The sequence below is a fragment of the Chiloscyllium plagiosum genome, unplaced genomic scaffold, assembly GCF_037043375.1.
Source record: "Chiloscyllium plagiosum isolate Xiang-an unplaced genomic scaffold, Cpla_swu_hap1 HiC_scaffold_24, whole genome shotgun sequence".
Lineage (NCBI taxonomy): Eukaryota > Metazoa > Chordata > Chondrichthyes > Orectolobiformes > Hemiscylliidae > Chiloscyllium > Chiloscyllium plagiosum.
Genome location: NW_028270162.1, coordinates 56,771,953 through 56,788,561, shown reverse-complemented (window position 1 = coordinate 56,788,561; position 16,609 = coordinate 56,771,953). Strand labels below are relative to the sequence as shown.

At 46.1% G+C, this 16,609-nt stretch overlaps 1 protein-coding gene across 1 annotated transcript in view; it reads right to left on the bottom strand.

Annotated features, from left to right (window-relative positions):
- The window catches only part of slc5a1 (solute carrier family 5 member 1), a 106,810-nt gene that overhangs the window by 16,007 nt on the left and 74,194 nt on the right, over nucleotides 1-16,609 (bottom strand). Inside the window, exons 7-9 of the mRNA XM_043686827.2 lie at nucleotides 15,344-15,424; nucleotides 10,148-10,368; nucleotides 3,261-3,396 (exon numbers count right to left, since the gene is read on the bottom strand). Of these exons, the coding sequence (XP_043542762.1) occupies nucleotides 3,261-3,396; nucleotides 10,148-10,368; nucleotides 15,344-15,424 (438 nt within the window). The remainder of the gene's footprint in view (nucleotides 1-3,260; nucleotides 3,397-10,147; nucleotides 10,369-15,343; nucleotides 15,425-16,609) is intronic.

Below are 16,609 nucleotides of genomic sequence, written 5' to 3'. Positions count from 1 at the left end.
CAACAAAATCCCACAAACAGCCATCTGACCAAGTGGTGATGATTTGGGGCAGCAGGGTAGCTCAGTGGCTAGTACTGCTGCCTCACAGTGCCAGGTTTGTGGATTTGATTCCAGCCTTGGACGACTGTCAGTGTCGAGTTTTCACATCCTCTCTGTGGGTTTGCTCTGGGTGCTCTGCTTACCTCACACAGACAACTGTTGTACACGTCAGGAGAATTAGCCATGCTAAATTGCCCATAGAGGTCAAGGATGTATAGGTTAGGTGTGTTAGTTAAAAATAAATATAGGATGGTCTGGGTGGATACTCTTCGGAGAGTCGGTGTGGACCTGTTGGGCCGAAGGGCCTGTTTCCACACTGTAGGGATTTGTTTTTTTTTGGTGTCATTGAGTTGTGACGTTGGCCAGGATGCTGGGGCGAACACCTTCTGGTCTCCTCCGAACTGCGCAATGGGTTCTGTTATGCCCAGTCGAGAGAGCAGGCAGTGCTACAATGAAAGACAGCACCTCTGACAGTGCTGTCCTCCGCCAGCACTGTCTGGACCAATGCTCAAGGTTCAGCTGTGATTGCAAAGTTCATCACAGGGTACAATAGCTATGTCCGGTTACCAATCACCAGGGTGATTGGAGGTCAGGGGTCAAATCAATCAACATTCCGGATATTTCCAACCAGAGTTGGCAAAGAATGACACAATCCTCTGACTCAACGTTGGGCAGTGTCACAGTGAGCTCCGGCAGGAGAGAAACTAAATGAGGACTGAGATGAGGAGAAAAGACTTCACTCAGGGTTGTCAATCTTTGCTTTAGGCCCATGGAGATGTGGGTACTCCAGGTTGAATGTACTGAACACTGAGATAGTTGAGTCTGAAGAGAGGGTAAGAAAGTTACACCACAGCCCATCACCAAGTGTGATCCTGTTGAAATACTGGGCCAAGTCTTACCTTTCTTGGCTCAGTTGGAATTGTATTCAGCTTTTTTGCAGGGATTCCCTCCACAAGGACTGGCGCGTTTTCTCGCCAAATGTGTCTCATTAACTCCCCACCTTACCTCCGTGGTGTCCCCCATATCTAATTCTTGTCCCATCTTACCACGTGCTGTTCTTGGAACAGATCCCCGCTCAGCCATATCCACTGAAATGCCACATCCCTTACATCCATGCCATCTTTAAAAGGCCGCTGTGCACCCCTGGGTGGGCACTGGCATTCCGAAGCTGCCCTGCTCAGTCAAGGACTGAATCTGAATGCATTGCCGAAGGGGAATGGGGCTCCATGATTTCCCCTCCAGGGGCCCGAGTGGAACTGGTTGAAAGGGCTGGTGCGATGGAGAGGAGCCTTCCTTCCCAGAGGACGAGCAGAGGAGCTCACCAAATCTTGACAACCTGGTCCAAGGTCATTGTGCTGTCCTCACTCACTCTCTCTGTTACTGCACCCACCTCCCACTGAGGCTCATGTTCTGCCATTCTCAAGATCCCAGAGGAACACCCCCACCATCTGCAAGTTCCCCTCCAAACCACTCACATACCAACTGAGGGCAGGAGTAGGCCATTCAGCCCTTCGAGTCTGATCCGCCATTCAATAAGATCATGGCTGATCTTCTCGTGGACTTAGATCCACCTACCCACACTCCCACCGTATTCCTTAATTTCTTTATTGTTCAAGAAAATAAGATTTAAAAATCTTTACTGGAGTCGCGTCAACCACTTCACTGGGCCGTGAATCCCACAGATTCACAACCCTCCGGGTGAAGAAGTTGTTTCTCAATTCAGTCCTAAATCTGCTCCCCCTCATTTTGAGGCTATGACTTGGAAATGCAGGCAGAAGATCCTTTCTCTGAACAGCCAAAAACCGAAAAACTCCGAAATCTGAATGTTTCTTTGTGAAGTTTATTTTCTCATTAACAAGTTTGTCTGGCCAGCAAACAGTTAACCCAAGTCGACACCCACTCGATGCATGTCACTCAGATGTGACGTGGGGTGGGGTGAGGTGTGGCCCAGCACGTTCTTAGTTCAAAGTCGGCTTCTCCGGTAAGGTTTTTAAAACTTTCACCATTAAACTGCCACGTTTTGAAAATTCCGAATTCCAAAAATCAGCTGGTCCTGAGCGTTTCGGATAAATGATCTTCTACCTGTACATCTTGGTTCCTTCAGTGTCCCGGGGTCAAAGTCCTGGAACTCAATCCCTAAGGGCATTGTGGGTCGACCTACAGAACATGGACTGCAGCGGTTCTCGAAGACAGCTCCCCCCTCCCACCCCAGCCATCTTCTCCGGGTCAGCTAGGGATGGGCGATAAATGCTGACCTCGCCAGTGATGCCCACCTGTGACCTTAAAATAAAAGTTCTTCCCACAGCACCACTGTTCCCCCCCCCCCACCCCGCTAATAAGGCATACCCTCTGAGTTGTGGGACTTAAGCCGAAGTTCTCTGAAAATGCCACTCCTGCTGGCTCTCCCTCAACTGCTCGACTTGTGGGTTTGTAAAACACAATTTCCCTTTCATTAATCCATGGTGACTTTGTGTAAAATCATTGGTTCTCACTGTCACCACATCCCTTATAATAAACTCCAGCATTTTGCCTACAACTGATTTTACGTTAAACACTCTGCTGTTTAAACAGAAAGGAAAGAAACAAACAGAATTCCATTTACCAGCATCCAATCTGCTGTTAGAATCCATAGAAGTTTAAAAGATGAGAACTAATGCATCTACTATTTCCATGGGTACCTCCTTTAGTGCTCTGGGATATCGAAACATAGAAGATAGGGGCAGGAGGAGGCCATTCAGCCCTTCAAGCCTGCTCCGCCATTCATCACAATCATGGCTGATCATCCAACTCAACAGCCTCATCCTGCACTCCCCTCATAATCTTTGGTCCCATTTGACCCCAGCGCTTTATCTAGTCACCCCATGAATACATTCGATGTTTTGACATCAACTATTTCCTGTGGTGATGAATTCCACAGGCTCACCACTCTCTGGGTGAACAAATGTCTCCTCATCTCTGTTCTGAATGGTCCACCCTGAATCCTCAGACTGTGACCTCTGGTTCTGGACGCAGCCACCATCGGGCACATGTAGATTATTAGCACCTTGGGATATATCAGCTTTCAGTCCCACTAATTTCTCCAGCACTTTGGTTTTGCTAATTTCAACCGCGTCACGGGCCTGCTCCTGTTCCTTGTTCTTGTGAAAGAGAGCGGGAGGTTAGGTGGGAAGCTTGATGCTATCCGATAAAGCTTCCTCAAAGAATTCCATGATAATCCGTACCTGTGTACAGAATCCGACTGATCATTCCTGGGAAGACCATGAGGTACATGGGTAACAGCTTGAGGTAGCCACAAAGGATACAACCAGCCTTGACATGACTCATATTCTTCGCAGAGAGACAGCGTTGAACGATGACCTGCGATGTGACAGAGAGGAGCATGTTACTGCTGGAACTGAGCCTTTCATGTTAAATCTTGTAAAAAACCCTCATTCTGGAGACCTCCCATTGGTTTGTTTTGGACCAAGTATGTCTTCAGTCAGGAGCTCCCTTTGAACCGTTGGGTTGAAGGTGGGGCTAAAATGATTGACTCGGGTTTTGGAGCCATTATCTGCTCCCAGCAACTTGCAGGTTCTGGGCAAAAACCAGCCATTATTCTGTGCAAAATGTGTCACTGGTTTGGCCAGCATTTAATGCCCATCCCTAATTGCCCAGAGTCAACCATATTACAGTGGGCCTGGAGTCACATTATCCAGACTGGGTTAGGACAGCAGATTTCCTTCACGTCGTGGACTGGAGAGGTTTTTAATGACAAAATGCAACCATCAGGCCAGCCTGTTGGGATTTCAACCCATGTCCCCAGATTATTGGTCTTCAGTGTTACCACGACCCAGCCACCCCTTCGATTGTGAGGGAGAAGGGGAATCCAAGGGGAAATCAGGCTTTACATTGTCCTTTGGATATTCTCCAGGTGAGATAGTGGCCAGTCAAGGTGAGCTCACTTTGCTGTTTATTGAGTGGTCTCACTGTTTAAAAAGGGTGACACACCAAGAAATGAAGTGTTGATGTTTCATGGGAATGGAGGACATATAAGACACAGAAATGCAGCAAAGCAGTTAGTCATAGAGTCATAGAGATGTACAGCACGGAAACAGACCCTCCAGATATCCCAACCCAATCTAGTCCCATTTGCCAGCACCCGGTCCATATCCCTCTGAACCCTTCCTCTTCATATACCCTTTTAACTGTTGTAATTGTACCAGCCTCCACCACTTTCCTCTGGCAGCTCATTCCATAGACACACCACCCTCTGCATGACAAGTTTACCCCTTGGGTCCCTTTCCCTGAGTTTGCTTCTGCGCCTTAAAGAGTTAGTCCTCGTCCTGCCGTTCACCCCCATGTCCAAGGCCAGCTCTGATTAATGAAAATCCATCAAGGACAGCATTAAAACTGATGAAGAGGAGACTCAGTAAATTGCTAACCACCACACACACTGCACGGTTCTCACTGATGTACAACACTGCTAGCACAATGAAATGGCTCTTTCTTGAGCCTTTTTCCTGCCTGTTTGATATACTGTAACAATGGTGTACTGGTAATATCACGGTTAATAATCCTGAAAGGCCAGACTAATGCTCTGGGGTCCTGGGACGTGAATGTGTCAAAACTGTGGAATTTAAATTCAATGAACAGGTCTGGAATTGAAAACTAGACGTTGTCTGTGATGGTCATCACTGATTGTTGCAAAAACTCATTTAGTTCGCTAATGCCCTATAGGGAAGGAAATCTGCTCCCCTGACCTGGTCTGGCTGACGTCTGACTCCTGTGATGACTCTCAAGTGTCCTCTGAAATGACCTAGTGAACCCTCATTGGGAGGGCCATTGGAGATAGCCAATAAATGCTAACCTTACCAGCAACAGCCAGATTCCATGAAAGAAATAAAAGCTGAAGGAACAAATAATTTCATTAAGAACTTCGACCTGCAGGAGGAGGCTTCAGGCCAGTCTCCGTCCAATAACCTGCTCTGAAAACTCTGCTCACCTCTTGACAGCTGTGGCAATTTCAGATCGTCCATAATGCTCTTCAACTTTCAACAGCATTTAACATAAACCAACCCACAACATTCGAAAGCAAAGTCAATTTTCTCCATCTCCCGATGTCAATGGATCAAAGATTCCAGGATTCAGATCAGATCTACATTTTTTACCATAGTAATCGGTTTTTTCTTGGGCCAATATCCTATCTGTGGCAAGTCTTGTTGAAATTTGTCCCTTAGGATTTGGGATATATTATACACAGACAAATAAACAACGGGCAAAAGTATTACCCCTTCCCACCTAAAGTGGTGGAGGTAATTAATAACTGATCTCGCATTCATTTCGTCTTGTGAATACAATCCTAACCTGTTATTGGCCTTTGTACGTTGATACGCTTTCCACAGACACACTTGCATAATACATGAAAACGTAGAAAATAGGAGCAGGAGGAGGCCATTCAGCCCTTTGAACATGCTACACCATTCAATACCATCATGGCCGATCATCCAACTCAGTCTCCTGTTCCTGTTTTCTCCCCGTGCCCTTTGACCCCTTTAGTTCTAAGAATTATATCAAACTCCTTCTTGAAAACAACAGAACATTGAACATTCCAGCGCACTACAGGCCCTTCGGCCCTCGATGTTGTGCCTACCTGTGGAACCAATCTGAAGCCCATCTCACCTACACTATTCCATTCTCGTTCATATGCCTATCCAATGACCATTTAAATGCCCTTAAAGTTGGCGAGTCTACTACTGTTTCAGGCAATGCATTCTACACCCCTACTGCTCTCTGAGTAAAGAACCTCCCTCTGACATCTGTCTTATATCTATCACCCCACAATTTAAAGCTATAACCCCTTGTGCTAGCCATCACCATCCAAGGAAAAAGGCTCTCACTGTCCATCCTATCTCACTCTCTGATTATCTTATATGTCTCAATTAAGTCACCTCTCAACCTTCTGCTCTCCAACGAAAACAGCCTCAAGTCGCTCTGCCTTTCCTCATAAGACCTTCCCTCCAGACCAGGCAACATCCTTGTAAATCTCCTCTGAACCCTTTCCAAAGCTTCCACATCATTTGTATAATGCGGTGACCAGAACTGTACACAATACTCCAAGTGCGGCCATACCAGAGTTTTGTACAGCTGCAACATGACCTCATGATTCAGAAACTCAATCCCTCTCCCAAGAAAAGCTAACACACCGTATGCCTTCTTAACAATCCTATCAACCTGGGTGGCAACTTTCACAGGGATCTATGTACGTGGACACAGAGGTCTCTCTGCTCATCTCCACTATCAAGAATCTTACCATTAGCCCAGTACTCTGTATTCCTGTTCCTCCTTTCAAAATGAATCACCTCACACTTTTCCACATTAAACTCCATTTGCCACCTCTCAGCCCAGCTCTGCAACTTATCTATGTCCTTCTGTAACCTACAACATCCTTCGTCACTATCCACAACTCCACCGACCTTAGTGTCACCCACAAATTTACTAACCCATCCTTCTACACCCTCATCAAGGTCATTTATAGAACTGACGAACAGCAGTGGCCCCAAAACAGATCCTTGCGGTACGCCACTAGTAACTGAACTCCAGGATGAACATTTCCCATCAACCACCACCCTTTGTCTTCTTTCAGCTAGCCAATGTCTGATCCGAATTGTTAAATCATTCTCAATCCCATGTCTCCATATTTTGTGCAATAACCTATCGTGGGGAACCTTATCAAATGCCTTACTGAAATCCATATACACCACATCAACTGCTTTGCCTTCAGTCAACTGTTTGGTCACCATCCCAAAAGAATTCAGTAAGGTTTGTGAGGCACGACCTACCCTTCCCAAAACTGTGTTGACTATCCCTAATCAACTTATTAATTTCTGAATGATTATAAATCCTATCTCTTTTAATCCTTTCCACCACTTTCCCACAACCGAAGTAAGGCTCACTGGTCTATAACTACCAGGGTTGTCTCTACTCCCCTTCTTGAACCAGGGGACAACATTTGCTATCCTGCAGTCTTCTGACACTATTCCTGTAGACAATGATGACATAAAGATTAAAACTAAAGGCTCTGCAATCTCCTCCTGGCTTCCCAGAGAATCCTTGGATAAATCCCACATAAGGCCCAGGGGACTTATCTATTTTTGGCCTCAACTGCTTTCTGTGACAGAGAATTCCACAGGCTCCCCACTTCATGGATGAAGACTGTTCTCCTCATCTCAGTCTGAAATGGTCTACCCTGAATCCTTCGACTGTGACCCCTGGTTCTAAACTCCCTGGCTGTTGGGAATATCCTTCCTGTGTTTACTCTGTCTCGTCATTAGAATTTGTAGGGTTTGATGAAATCCCAACCCCCTCCCCTTCTTCGAAACTCGAGTGAATGTAGTCCGAACTGATCCAGTCTGTCTTCATCCCCCAGTCCTGCCATCGCAGGATTCAGTCTGATGAACTTTCACCACACTCCCTCCGTAGTCAGAACATCCTTCCTCTTTTACATTCTCCCCGTGTCTGCGTGGGTTTCCTCTGATTTCCTCTCACAATCCAAAGATGTGCAGGTTCAGGTGAATCGGCCATGCTCGATTGCCCCATAGTGTTCAGGGATGTGAAGGTTAGGGTGAATTGGCCATGCTAAATTACCCCATAGTGTTCAGGGATGTGAAGGTTAGGGTGAATTGGCCATGCTAAATTGCCCATAGTATTCAGGGATGTGTAGGTTCGAGTGAATTGGCCATGCTAAATTGCCCATAGTGTTCAGGGGTGTGTAGGTTAGGGTGAATTGGCCATGCTAAATTACAGTGTTCAGGGATGTGTAGGTTAGGATGAATTGGCCATGCTAAATTGCCCATAGTGTTCAGGGTTGTGTAGGTTAGGGTGAATTGTGGCCATGCTGAATTACCCATTGTGTTCAGGGATGTGCAGGTTAGGGTGAATTGGCCATGCTAAATTGCCCATAGTGTTCAGGGATGTGTAGGTTCAGGTGAATAGGCCATGGTAAATTACCCCATGGTGTTCAGGGATGTGAAGGTTAGGGTGAATTGGCCATGCTAAATTACCCATAGTGTTCAGGGATGTGCAGGTTCAGGTGAATAGGCCATGCTAAATTACCCCATAGTGTTCAGGGATGTGAAGGTTAGGGTGAATTGGCCATGCTAAATTACTCCATAGTGTTCAGGGATGTGTAGGTCAGGGTGAATTGGCCATGCTAAATTACCCATAGTGCTCAGGGATGTGTAGGTTAGGGTGAATTGGCCATGCTAAATTACCCATAGTGCTCAGGGATGTGTAGGTTAGGGTGAATTGGCCATGCTAAATTACCCATAGTGCTCATGGATGTGTAGGTTAGGGTGAATTGGCCACGCTAAATTACCCATAGTGCTCAGGGATGTGTAGGTTAGGGTGAATTGGCCATGCTAAATTACCCATAGTGCTCAGGGATGTGTAGGTTAGGGTGAATTGGCCATGCTAAATTGCCCATAGTGTTCAGGGGTGTGTAGGTTAGGGTGAATTGGCCATGCTAAATTACCCCAGTGTTCAGGGATGTGTAGGTTAGGGTGAATTGGCCATGCTAAATTACCCCATAGTGTTCAGGGATGTGTAGGTTAGGGTGAATTGGCCATGCTAAATTACCCATAGTGCTCAGGGATGTGTAGGTTAGGTGCATTAGTCAGGGGTAAATGCAGAGTAATGGAGGGTGGAATGGGTTGGGTTGGGTTACTCTTCAGAGGGTCGGGTGGACTTGTTGGGCCAAATGGCCTGTTTCCACACTGTAGGGATTCTCTAAGGAAACCAAAACTACACACAGTTCTCCAGGTGTGGTCTTACCAAGGCCCAGTACAATTGCAGCAAGATATTAGATTAGATTCCCTACGGTATGGAAACAGGCCCTTCAGCCCAACCTGTCCACACCAACCCTCCAAAGAGCAACCCACCTTCCTCTGACTAATGCACCAAACACTACGGGCAATTTAGCATGGCCAATTCACCCTGACCTGCACATCTTTGGACTGTGGGAGAAAACCGGAGCACCCGGAGAAAACCCACGCTGACACGGGGAGAATGTGCAAACTCCACACAGTCACCCGAGGCTGGGACACTGGTGGTGGGAGGTAGCAGTGCTAACCACTGAGCTACCATGCCACCCATGGTGCTACTGCTTCTTGCTCTTGTACTTGAATCTTCTCACTCTGAAGGTCAACACATTAATTTTCTTCTTCACTGCCTGCTGCACCTGCAATGTCACTTTCAGCGACTGATGTGGAACGACGCCCAGGTCCCCCTCTCAATTTATAGTCATTTAGATAATAATCTATCTTCTTGGTTTGCTGCCAAAGTGATTACCTCACATTTCACCCACATTATTATGCATTTGCTAATCAATTGGCCCTAACGTGTTGTGCTGGAAAAGTACAGTAGGTCGGGCAGCATCTGAGGAGCAGGAGAGTCGATGTTTCGAGCCTAAGCTCTTCAACAGGAATTTTGACTCGGATCTCCAGCATCTGCAGTCCGCACCTTCTCCTATGCAATTGGACACCCACTCAACTTGCCAAGATCACACTGAATTAAATATTAGAATCTCAAAGCGTTGTTTAAAAAGGACAACAATTACACTAACAGTTCTTTTGCAATGTTTAAACGCAGGGTCCAGTTATGTAGCGACCTTTTCAGAAGGGTCCAATGCCTAGACTCAGTCATAGCTAAAATCAACACAGTGTATGTGGTTTTCACCTATTTGATTTGATTTTTTAGAGTCATGTGTTTCTTGTTACAAAATGCTGTGAAAAGTGTTGTATAGTGTTGCCACAGTCTGGCGGCCATCTTAAAACACTGAAAAATAAACCAAAACATAGAATATTAAGGCTGAAGAACGAAGATATAAAGCAAGTGTCCACCTTTACAGCCCTTCTGGTTAAATGTTCCACCATGGGGCATGAGCCTGATGGCCAGACATGAGTCCCCTTCGCTGTGTCACCCTTCAGCGCCATCTTGCCTCCGCTGACATGACTGGCGCCATCTTGGTTACACACTTGATTACAAAGGTGGAATAAAAAGAAAGCAGCAGAAATAAAGGGGAACAAAGCCAAAAGGAATGAGAAACTTGGCATCTGGTGTGACTATCTCTTACCTGATCGGTACACCAATACCAGATTGCCAGGATTGACAGGCCGAAGATCAGGCCTGGCCAAGGAATATCACCAGTGATGGGATTTCGGAACAAGTGGAAAGAGTCTGGACGGGGTGTGTAACATTTCGCACTGATGTTCAGATCGGGTGAAGTCGTCTGGCTAGTGATGGCATTCATATATTTCTCCTTCATGGTGTCATAGCCGCCCACTTCATTGAATGCTGGAACACAAAATATCCAACCTTAGTTCTCGGCAACGCAAAAGATTCTCTCGATTGGTGACAGCACAGAAATAAGGAAGTCAATTGACTGGAGTATAATTTTAAGCCATCCTCCACAGCAGAAACAAGTCCGTTAAATCTTTCTGGAAGCCTTCTGCCTGCCATTTTAATGTTTAACTTTTAACTTTATTTCTTTATATTATTCTGAGAGCGACACATAATGTTTAACTTTTAACTTTGTTCTTTATTTCTTTCTGCCTTGTTTTAAGGTTTTGTACCTAGGTATGTGTACCGAAGGTGGTGCAGAGTCTGGTGGGATTGAAAACTTTTCTCTGTGCTTGGTACATATGACAATAAAGTCTAAATCTAAAATCTAATTTGGTGATACAGACCAAATTTGTATGAGGTCTGGGAGTCCATTAAGATTTTAACTCAGGCTTGAACAAGATGGTTGCCGTGGTGTTCCTGTCATCTGAAGGTAGGCCCGAATCTCTCACCAATCCTCCCTTGTCCACGATGGCCTCTTCACCCTTTTAGCCACTTTTCTGTTTGACTCTCTCTCTGACATTCCCACTGGCCAACCTCCAAATGATTCTAGCCGACCAGTTGCTGTTCTCAGGATATGCGGGGATGAGGCCAGGAATCAAAAGTAGGCCGGGCCTGAAATCTGACCTTGCGGGTGCACTCGTGGTCAGCCTGCACCTCGCTTTCCCTCAAACTGTCTGACACTTGCTGCTCTCACTGACAGCAATTTCCTGAGGAACACACCGATAATGGGACCACAATCTTCCACTCTATGTTGACAGTGGGCTAAATGCAACCAGTCCCACGGACACCATGGAGACTGACAGCACCACTGTGTCTGGTCCTTATGTCCCAGCCTCACGAGGAGAAAGTGAGGGCTGCAGATGCTGGAGATCAGAGTCGAAGAGGGTGGTGTTGGAAAAGCAGAGCAGATCCGGCAGGAGCAGGAGAGTCGACGTTTCGAGCATACGTTCTTCAAGCATCAACATCCTGGTGAAGAGTTTATGCTCAAAGTGTCGATTCTCCTGCTCCCTGGATGCTGCCTGAGCGGCTGTGCTTTTCCAGTCTCGCCTCAAGCATTTTCCTGACTTGAGGCATGAGACATGCGATTTGGCCACATGGAAAAGCTAGGGAGCAAAGAGCAGGAACACAGCTTTGAATTTTGAGTTGTGATCCACTATGGAATGCGTTGGAAATTGGAGTCTCTTAAAAACGGAATTTTCTGAGTACTTACAGTGGAAAAGTTCTCTTCCAGGAGTTCTCGGCAGGATCATTCCCAGAATCGTTCCCAGATTGTTCGTGGGCGGCACAGTGGCACAGTGGTTAGCACTGCTGCCTCACAGCGCCAGAGACCCGGGTTCAATTCCCGCCTCAGGTGACTGACTGTGTGGAGTTTGCACGTTCTCCCCGTGTCTGCGTGGGTTTCCTCCGGGTGCTCCGGTTTCCTCCCACAGTCCAAAGATGTGCAGGTCAGGTGAATTGGCCATGCTAAATTGTCCGTAGTGTTAGGTAAGGGGTAAATGTAGGGGAATGGGTGGGTTGCACTTCGGCAGGTCGGTGTGGACTTGTTGGGCCAAAGGGCCTATTTTCACACGAGAAGTAATCTAATCAGAATGCTGGGAATGGAAGCCGGAGCAGAATCATGGAATTCCATCGGTGTGGAAGCAGGCCATTCGGCCCATTGAGTCCACTATGATCCTCCAAAGAGCAGCCCACCTAGACCCACCCTCCCTACCCTATGCTCTGTCACCCTGCATTTCACGTGGCTAACCCACTGAGCCTGCACATCCCTCGACTACAAAGAAGACTCAGCGAAAAGTTTTCTAACACCTCAGTTTGACCAGTTTAACAAGAACAACACGTTCCATGTCAATAGTCTGCTTTATCCTCTGGTGTTAGTGAGACCACCTCTAATTATATAGACCATAAGATATAGGAGTGTAAGCAAGGCCATTCGGCCCATCGAGTCCACTCTGCAGTTCAATCATGGCTGATGGGCATTTCAACTCCACTTCACCGCACTCTCCCCATTTCCCTTAATTCCTTGCGAGATCAAGATTTATCCAATCTCTGCCTTGAAGACATTTAACATCCCAGCCTCCACTGCGCTCCGCGGCAATGAATTCCAAAGGCCCACCACTCTCTGGCTGAAGAAATGTCTCCTCATTTCCATTCTAAATTGACCCCCTCTAATTCTAAGGCAGTGCCCACGAGTCCTAGTCTCTCTGCCTGACGGAAACAACTTCCCAGCGCCCACCCTTTCTAAGCCATGCATTATCTTGAAAGTTTCTATTAGATCTCCTCTCAACCTTCTAAACTCTAATCCCAGGATCCTCAGCTGTTCATCGTATGTTAGGCCTACCATTCCAGGGATCATCCGTGTGAATCTCTGCTGGACACAGTCGAGTGCCAGTCTGTCCTTCCTGAGGTGTGGGGCCCAAAGTTGGACACAGTATTCCAAATGGGGCCTAACCAGAGCTTTATAAAGTCTCAGAAGCACATCACTGCTTTTGTGTCCCAACCCTCCTGAGATAAATAGCAACATTACATTTGCTTTCTTAATCACAAACCCAATCTTCAAGTCAACCTTGCGAGAATCCTGGATGAGCACTCCCAGATCCCTTTGTACTTTGGCTTCATGAATTTTCTCACCGTTAAGAAAATAGTCCATGCCTGTATTCTTTTTTCCAAAGTGCAAGACCTCGCATTTGCTCACATTGAATTCCATCAGCCATTTCCTGGACCACTCTCCCAAACTGTTTCGATCCTTCTGCAGCCTCCCCACTTCCTCAGTTCTACCTGCCTGTCCACCTATCTTCGTATCATCGGCAAACTTCACCAGAATGCCCCCAGTCCCTTCATCCAGATCATTAATATATAAAGTGAACAGCTGTAGCCCCAACGCTGAACCCTGCGGGACATTGCTCGTCACCAGCTGCCATTCCAAAAACGTTATCACATTAACTAACTAATGTATCATATCCAAACTGTTGCTTCTTAACAAGTTTCAATAAACTATCAGAAACTTGCCAGAAATCGGCAGTTGCCTGTATGAGGTAACTATAATCCCGAACTCTCTTAAATGACAGACAATCACAGCTAATGGAAACCCCCAGCTCCAGCCCCAGACCCTGGTTTATGGAAGCCAAGAGAACACTCCCAACTTCCAAAACCACCCAGAACTAGCCATTGCTATGGAAATGATCACTCATCGATGATGGCAGTGGAATTGGAGTCAACATAGAAGCAGTGATTTTCTTGAATGAGGAGACTTTCATTCAATTAAAAATTGAATTCAATAACATCGGCCATGGTGGGATTCGAACTCACATCCACAAAACAATAGCCTGGGATTGTAATATATTTATAAAGGGCCTGGTGTAATCTCAAGACATCCCAAAGAATTTACAGACAATACTTCGTTGTCACTGTATCACGCAGGAAACACAACAGGCAATTTGCCCAGAGCGATGTCCTACAAACACCAATGAATTATTAACTAGATACCTTTGTTGTCTCGATAAGAGTCATTGATTCACACAGCACGGAAACAGACCCTTCGGTCCAACCAGTCTGTGCTGACCAGAATCCCAAACTAAACTAGTCCCGCCTGCCTGCACTTGGCCCATATCCCTCCAAACATTTCTTATTCATCTACTTGTCTAAATGCCTTTTAAACTGTAACTGTACTCATATTCACCACTTCATTCCACCCATGAACTACCTTTGTGTAAAAGATTTGCCCCTCATGTACTTTTTAAAACTTTCTCCTCTCACTTTAAAAGTATGTCCCTGGTCTTAAAGTACCCCAGCCTAGGGAGAGGACCTTGGCTATTCACCTTATCTATATCCCTCATTATTTTATAAACCTCTAGAAGGTCACCCCTCAACCTCATACGCTACAGTGAAAATGTCCCAGTCTCTCCTTATAACTCAAGCCCTCCAGTCCCAGTAACATCCTTGTAAATCTTTTGTGAACCCTCTCCAATTGAATAATATCTTTCCTATAGCAGGGCAACGAGAACTGTTCACAGTATTCCAAATGTTGCCTCATCAACATCCTGTGCAACCTCAACATGTCCTCCCAACTCCTCCGCTCAGAGGTCTGTGCAATGTTAATTGATGGATGGAATTAAGTCAGGACACCAGAAGAAACTCTGCCTCCTCTTCAAAATAATGTTGTAGTCTCTTTTCTGTCCACCTGAGTCAAGATCGACTTGGCTTAATGTCTTATTCAAACCACTTGGAGCGGTTGGTAGAGATGTTTACCTTGGAGACATTTACAATTGAAAGAATAGGCAAATCAAAACTCCCTTGCTTGCTGCTGGTAATTCTGTCTGATTTGGCGCGTAGAATGGACATCACCATTGCTTCCACGTATGGATTATTTTTAGAATGAGCAAACAGATTGAATACTGGGGGAAAGCGAGTGACAATGGCAACTATTGGAATTTAAATTCACTTTGTACATCTGGAATAACTTCAGAGATGGTGACCAGGATAACTGTGTCCAATTATTGTAAAAACCCATCTGGATCACTCGCGGCCTTTGAGGAGGGAGACATGCTGTCTTGACCTGCCCCGGCCTACATGTGACTCCAAGCCCACAGCAACATGGTCAACTCTTCTCTGCCCTGTGAGGTGCCCGAGCAAGCCATTCAGTTCAAGGACAGGTAGGGAGGGGTGAGAGGCGCTGGCCTTGCCCATTACCCCTGGAAACATGAAGAGAAAAAGGCAGCATGTCCTATGGAGAAAGAGCCACATTCCTGACCGATTCCTCTACGCTCAGTACAAAACGACTTTGGAGCAAAGGCCTGAGATTTGACCTCCCCTTTTTGTCAGCTATACGGGAATGTCTGTCTCTGGTTCCTTTTGTGGAGACTGGGTGCTGGGAGCTGCTAGGGAATGATGCAATGCATTAACATCGCGGGCAGTGAAGCAGTTGACTTACCGAAACCCATCAGAATGAAGGACCCCACCACCATGATGATGGTCTGCAACGTGTCCGTGTAGATCACAGCCGCCAAGCCACCTGCCAGCAACACACAGAATAACTTTCCATTAATAATGAAACAACGAGGTCAAAGAGACCCATTCATGTTGTCACAGTTGCAACAGAAGCATAAGCTCAGATTTGTTTTTCACTGGAGCACAGGGTGACCCTATAGAGGTTTGTAAAATCATGAGGGGTATAGATAATAAAGTGTATAGCAAAGGTCTTTTCCCCAGGGTCGGGGATTTTAAGACTAGGAGGTATACTTTTCAGGTGAGAGGAGAAAGATTTTAAAATGACAACGTTTTTACACAGTGGTTCACGTGTGGAATGAACTGCCAGAGGAAGTGGTGGATGTGTGGATACAGTTACAATGTTTAAAAGGCATTTCGATAAGTAAATGAATAAGAAATGTTTGGAGGGATATGGGCCAAGTGCAGGCAGGTGGGACAAGTTTAGTTTGGGGATTATGGTCAGCATGGACTGGTTGGACCGAAGGGTCTGATTCCGTGCTGTATGAATCTATGACTCTATCCACATCTCAGAGTAAATAAAGATTAATATGAATATGTAGATGCAACAGGGGATCATGTCTTGGGGCACAATGACTTTCTGGACATTTCCCATCACGTCCAGTCTTGGACATCATGAGTATTGACCATGTTCAGTCACTGAAAGTAAGCATTTCAGGTGCAGGAGGTGATGAGGAAGGTAACTGGCACATTGGTCTTCATAGCAGATGGATTGGAATGCAGGAGCAGGGATGCATTGCTACAGTTGTACAGGGCCTTGGTAAGATCACAGTTGGTGTATTTTGTGTAGTTTTGGTCTCGAAGGGCCGAATGGCCTACTCCTGCTACTGTACGTCTGGTCAAGTTTGCAACAACCAAGCCTCCAGCAAATCATTATCTGCCCCACTACCAGGCAACAAGGAAAAAACAACGAGAGAAATAATGAGAAAAACAATTTGGGTAAACTGGAGGAAGTGATAGATGTGGGCGGCGGGGGGAGATTGAAGTGGTACATGGTCTTTCAGAAGGTTTTGGACAAGGTACCATACACAAGAGTCTCCTGGAGCAGTTTGTGGGAGATAGTCATAGAGTTATACAGCACAGAAACACATCTTACAGTCCAACCAGTCCATGCTAACCACTGAACATTGTGCAGCCATCAGTGAACATCCCCATGTCTGAGCTTCTGCTGGAGGGAAGGTCATTGATGAAG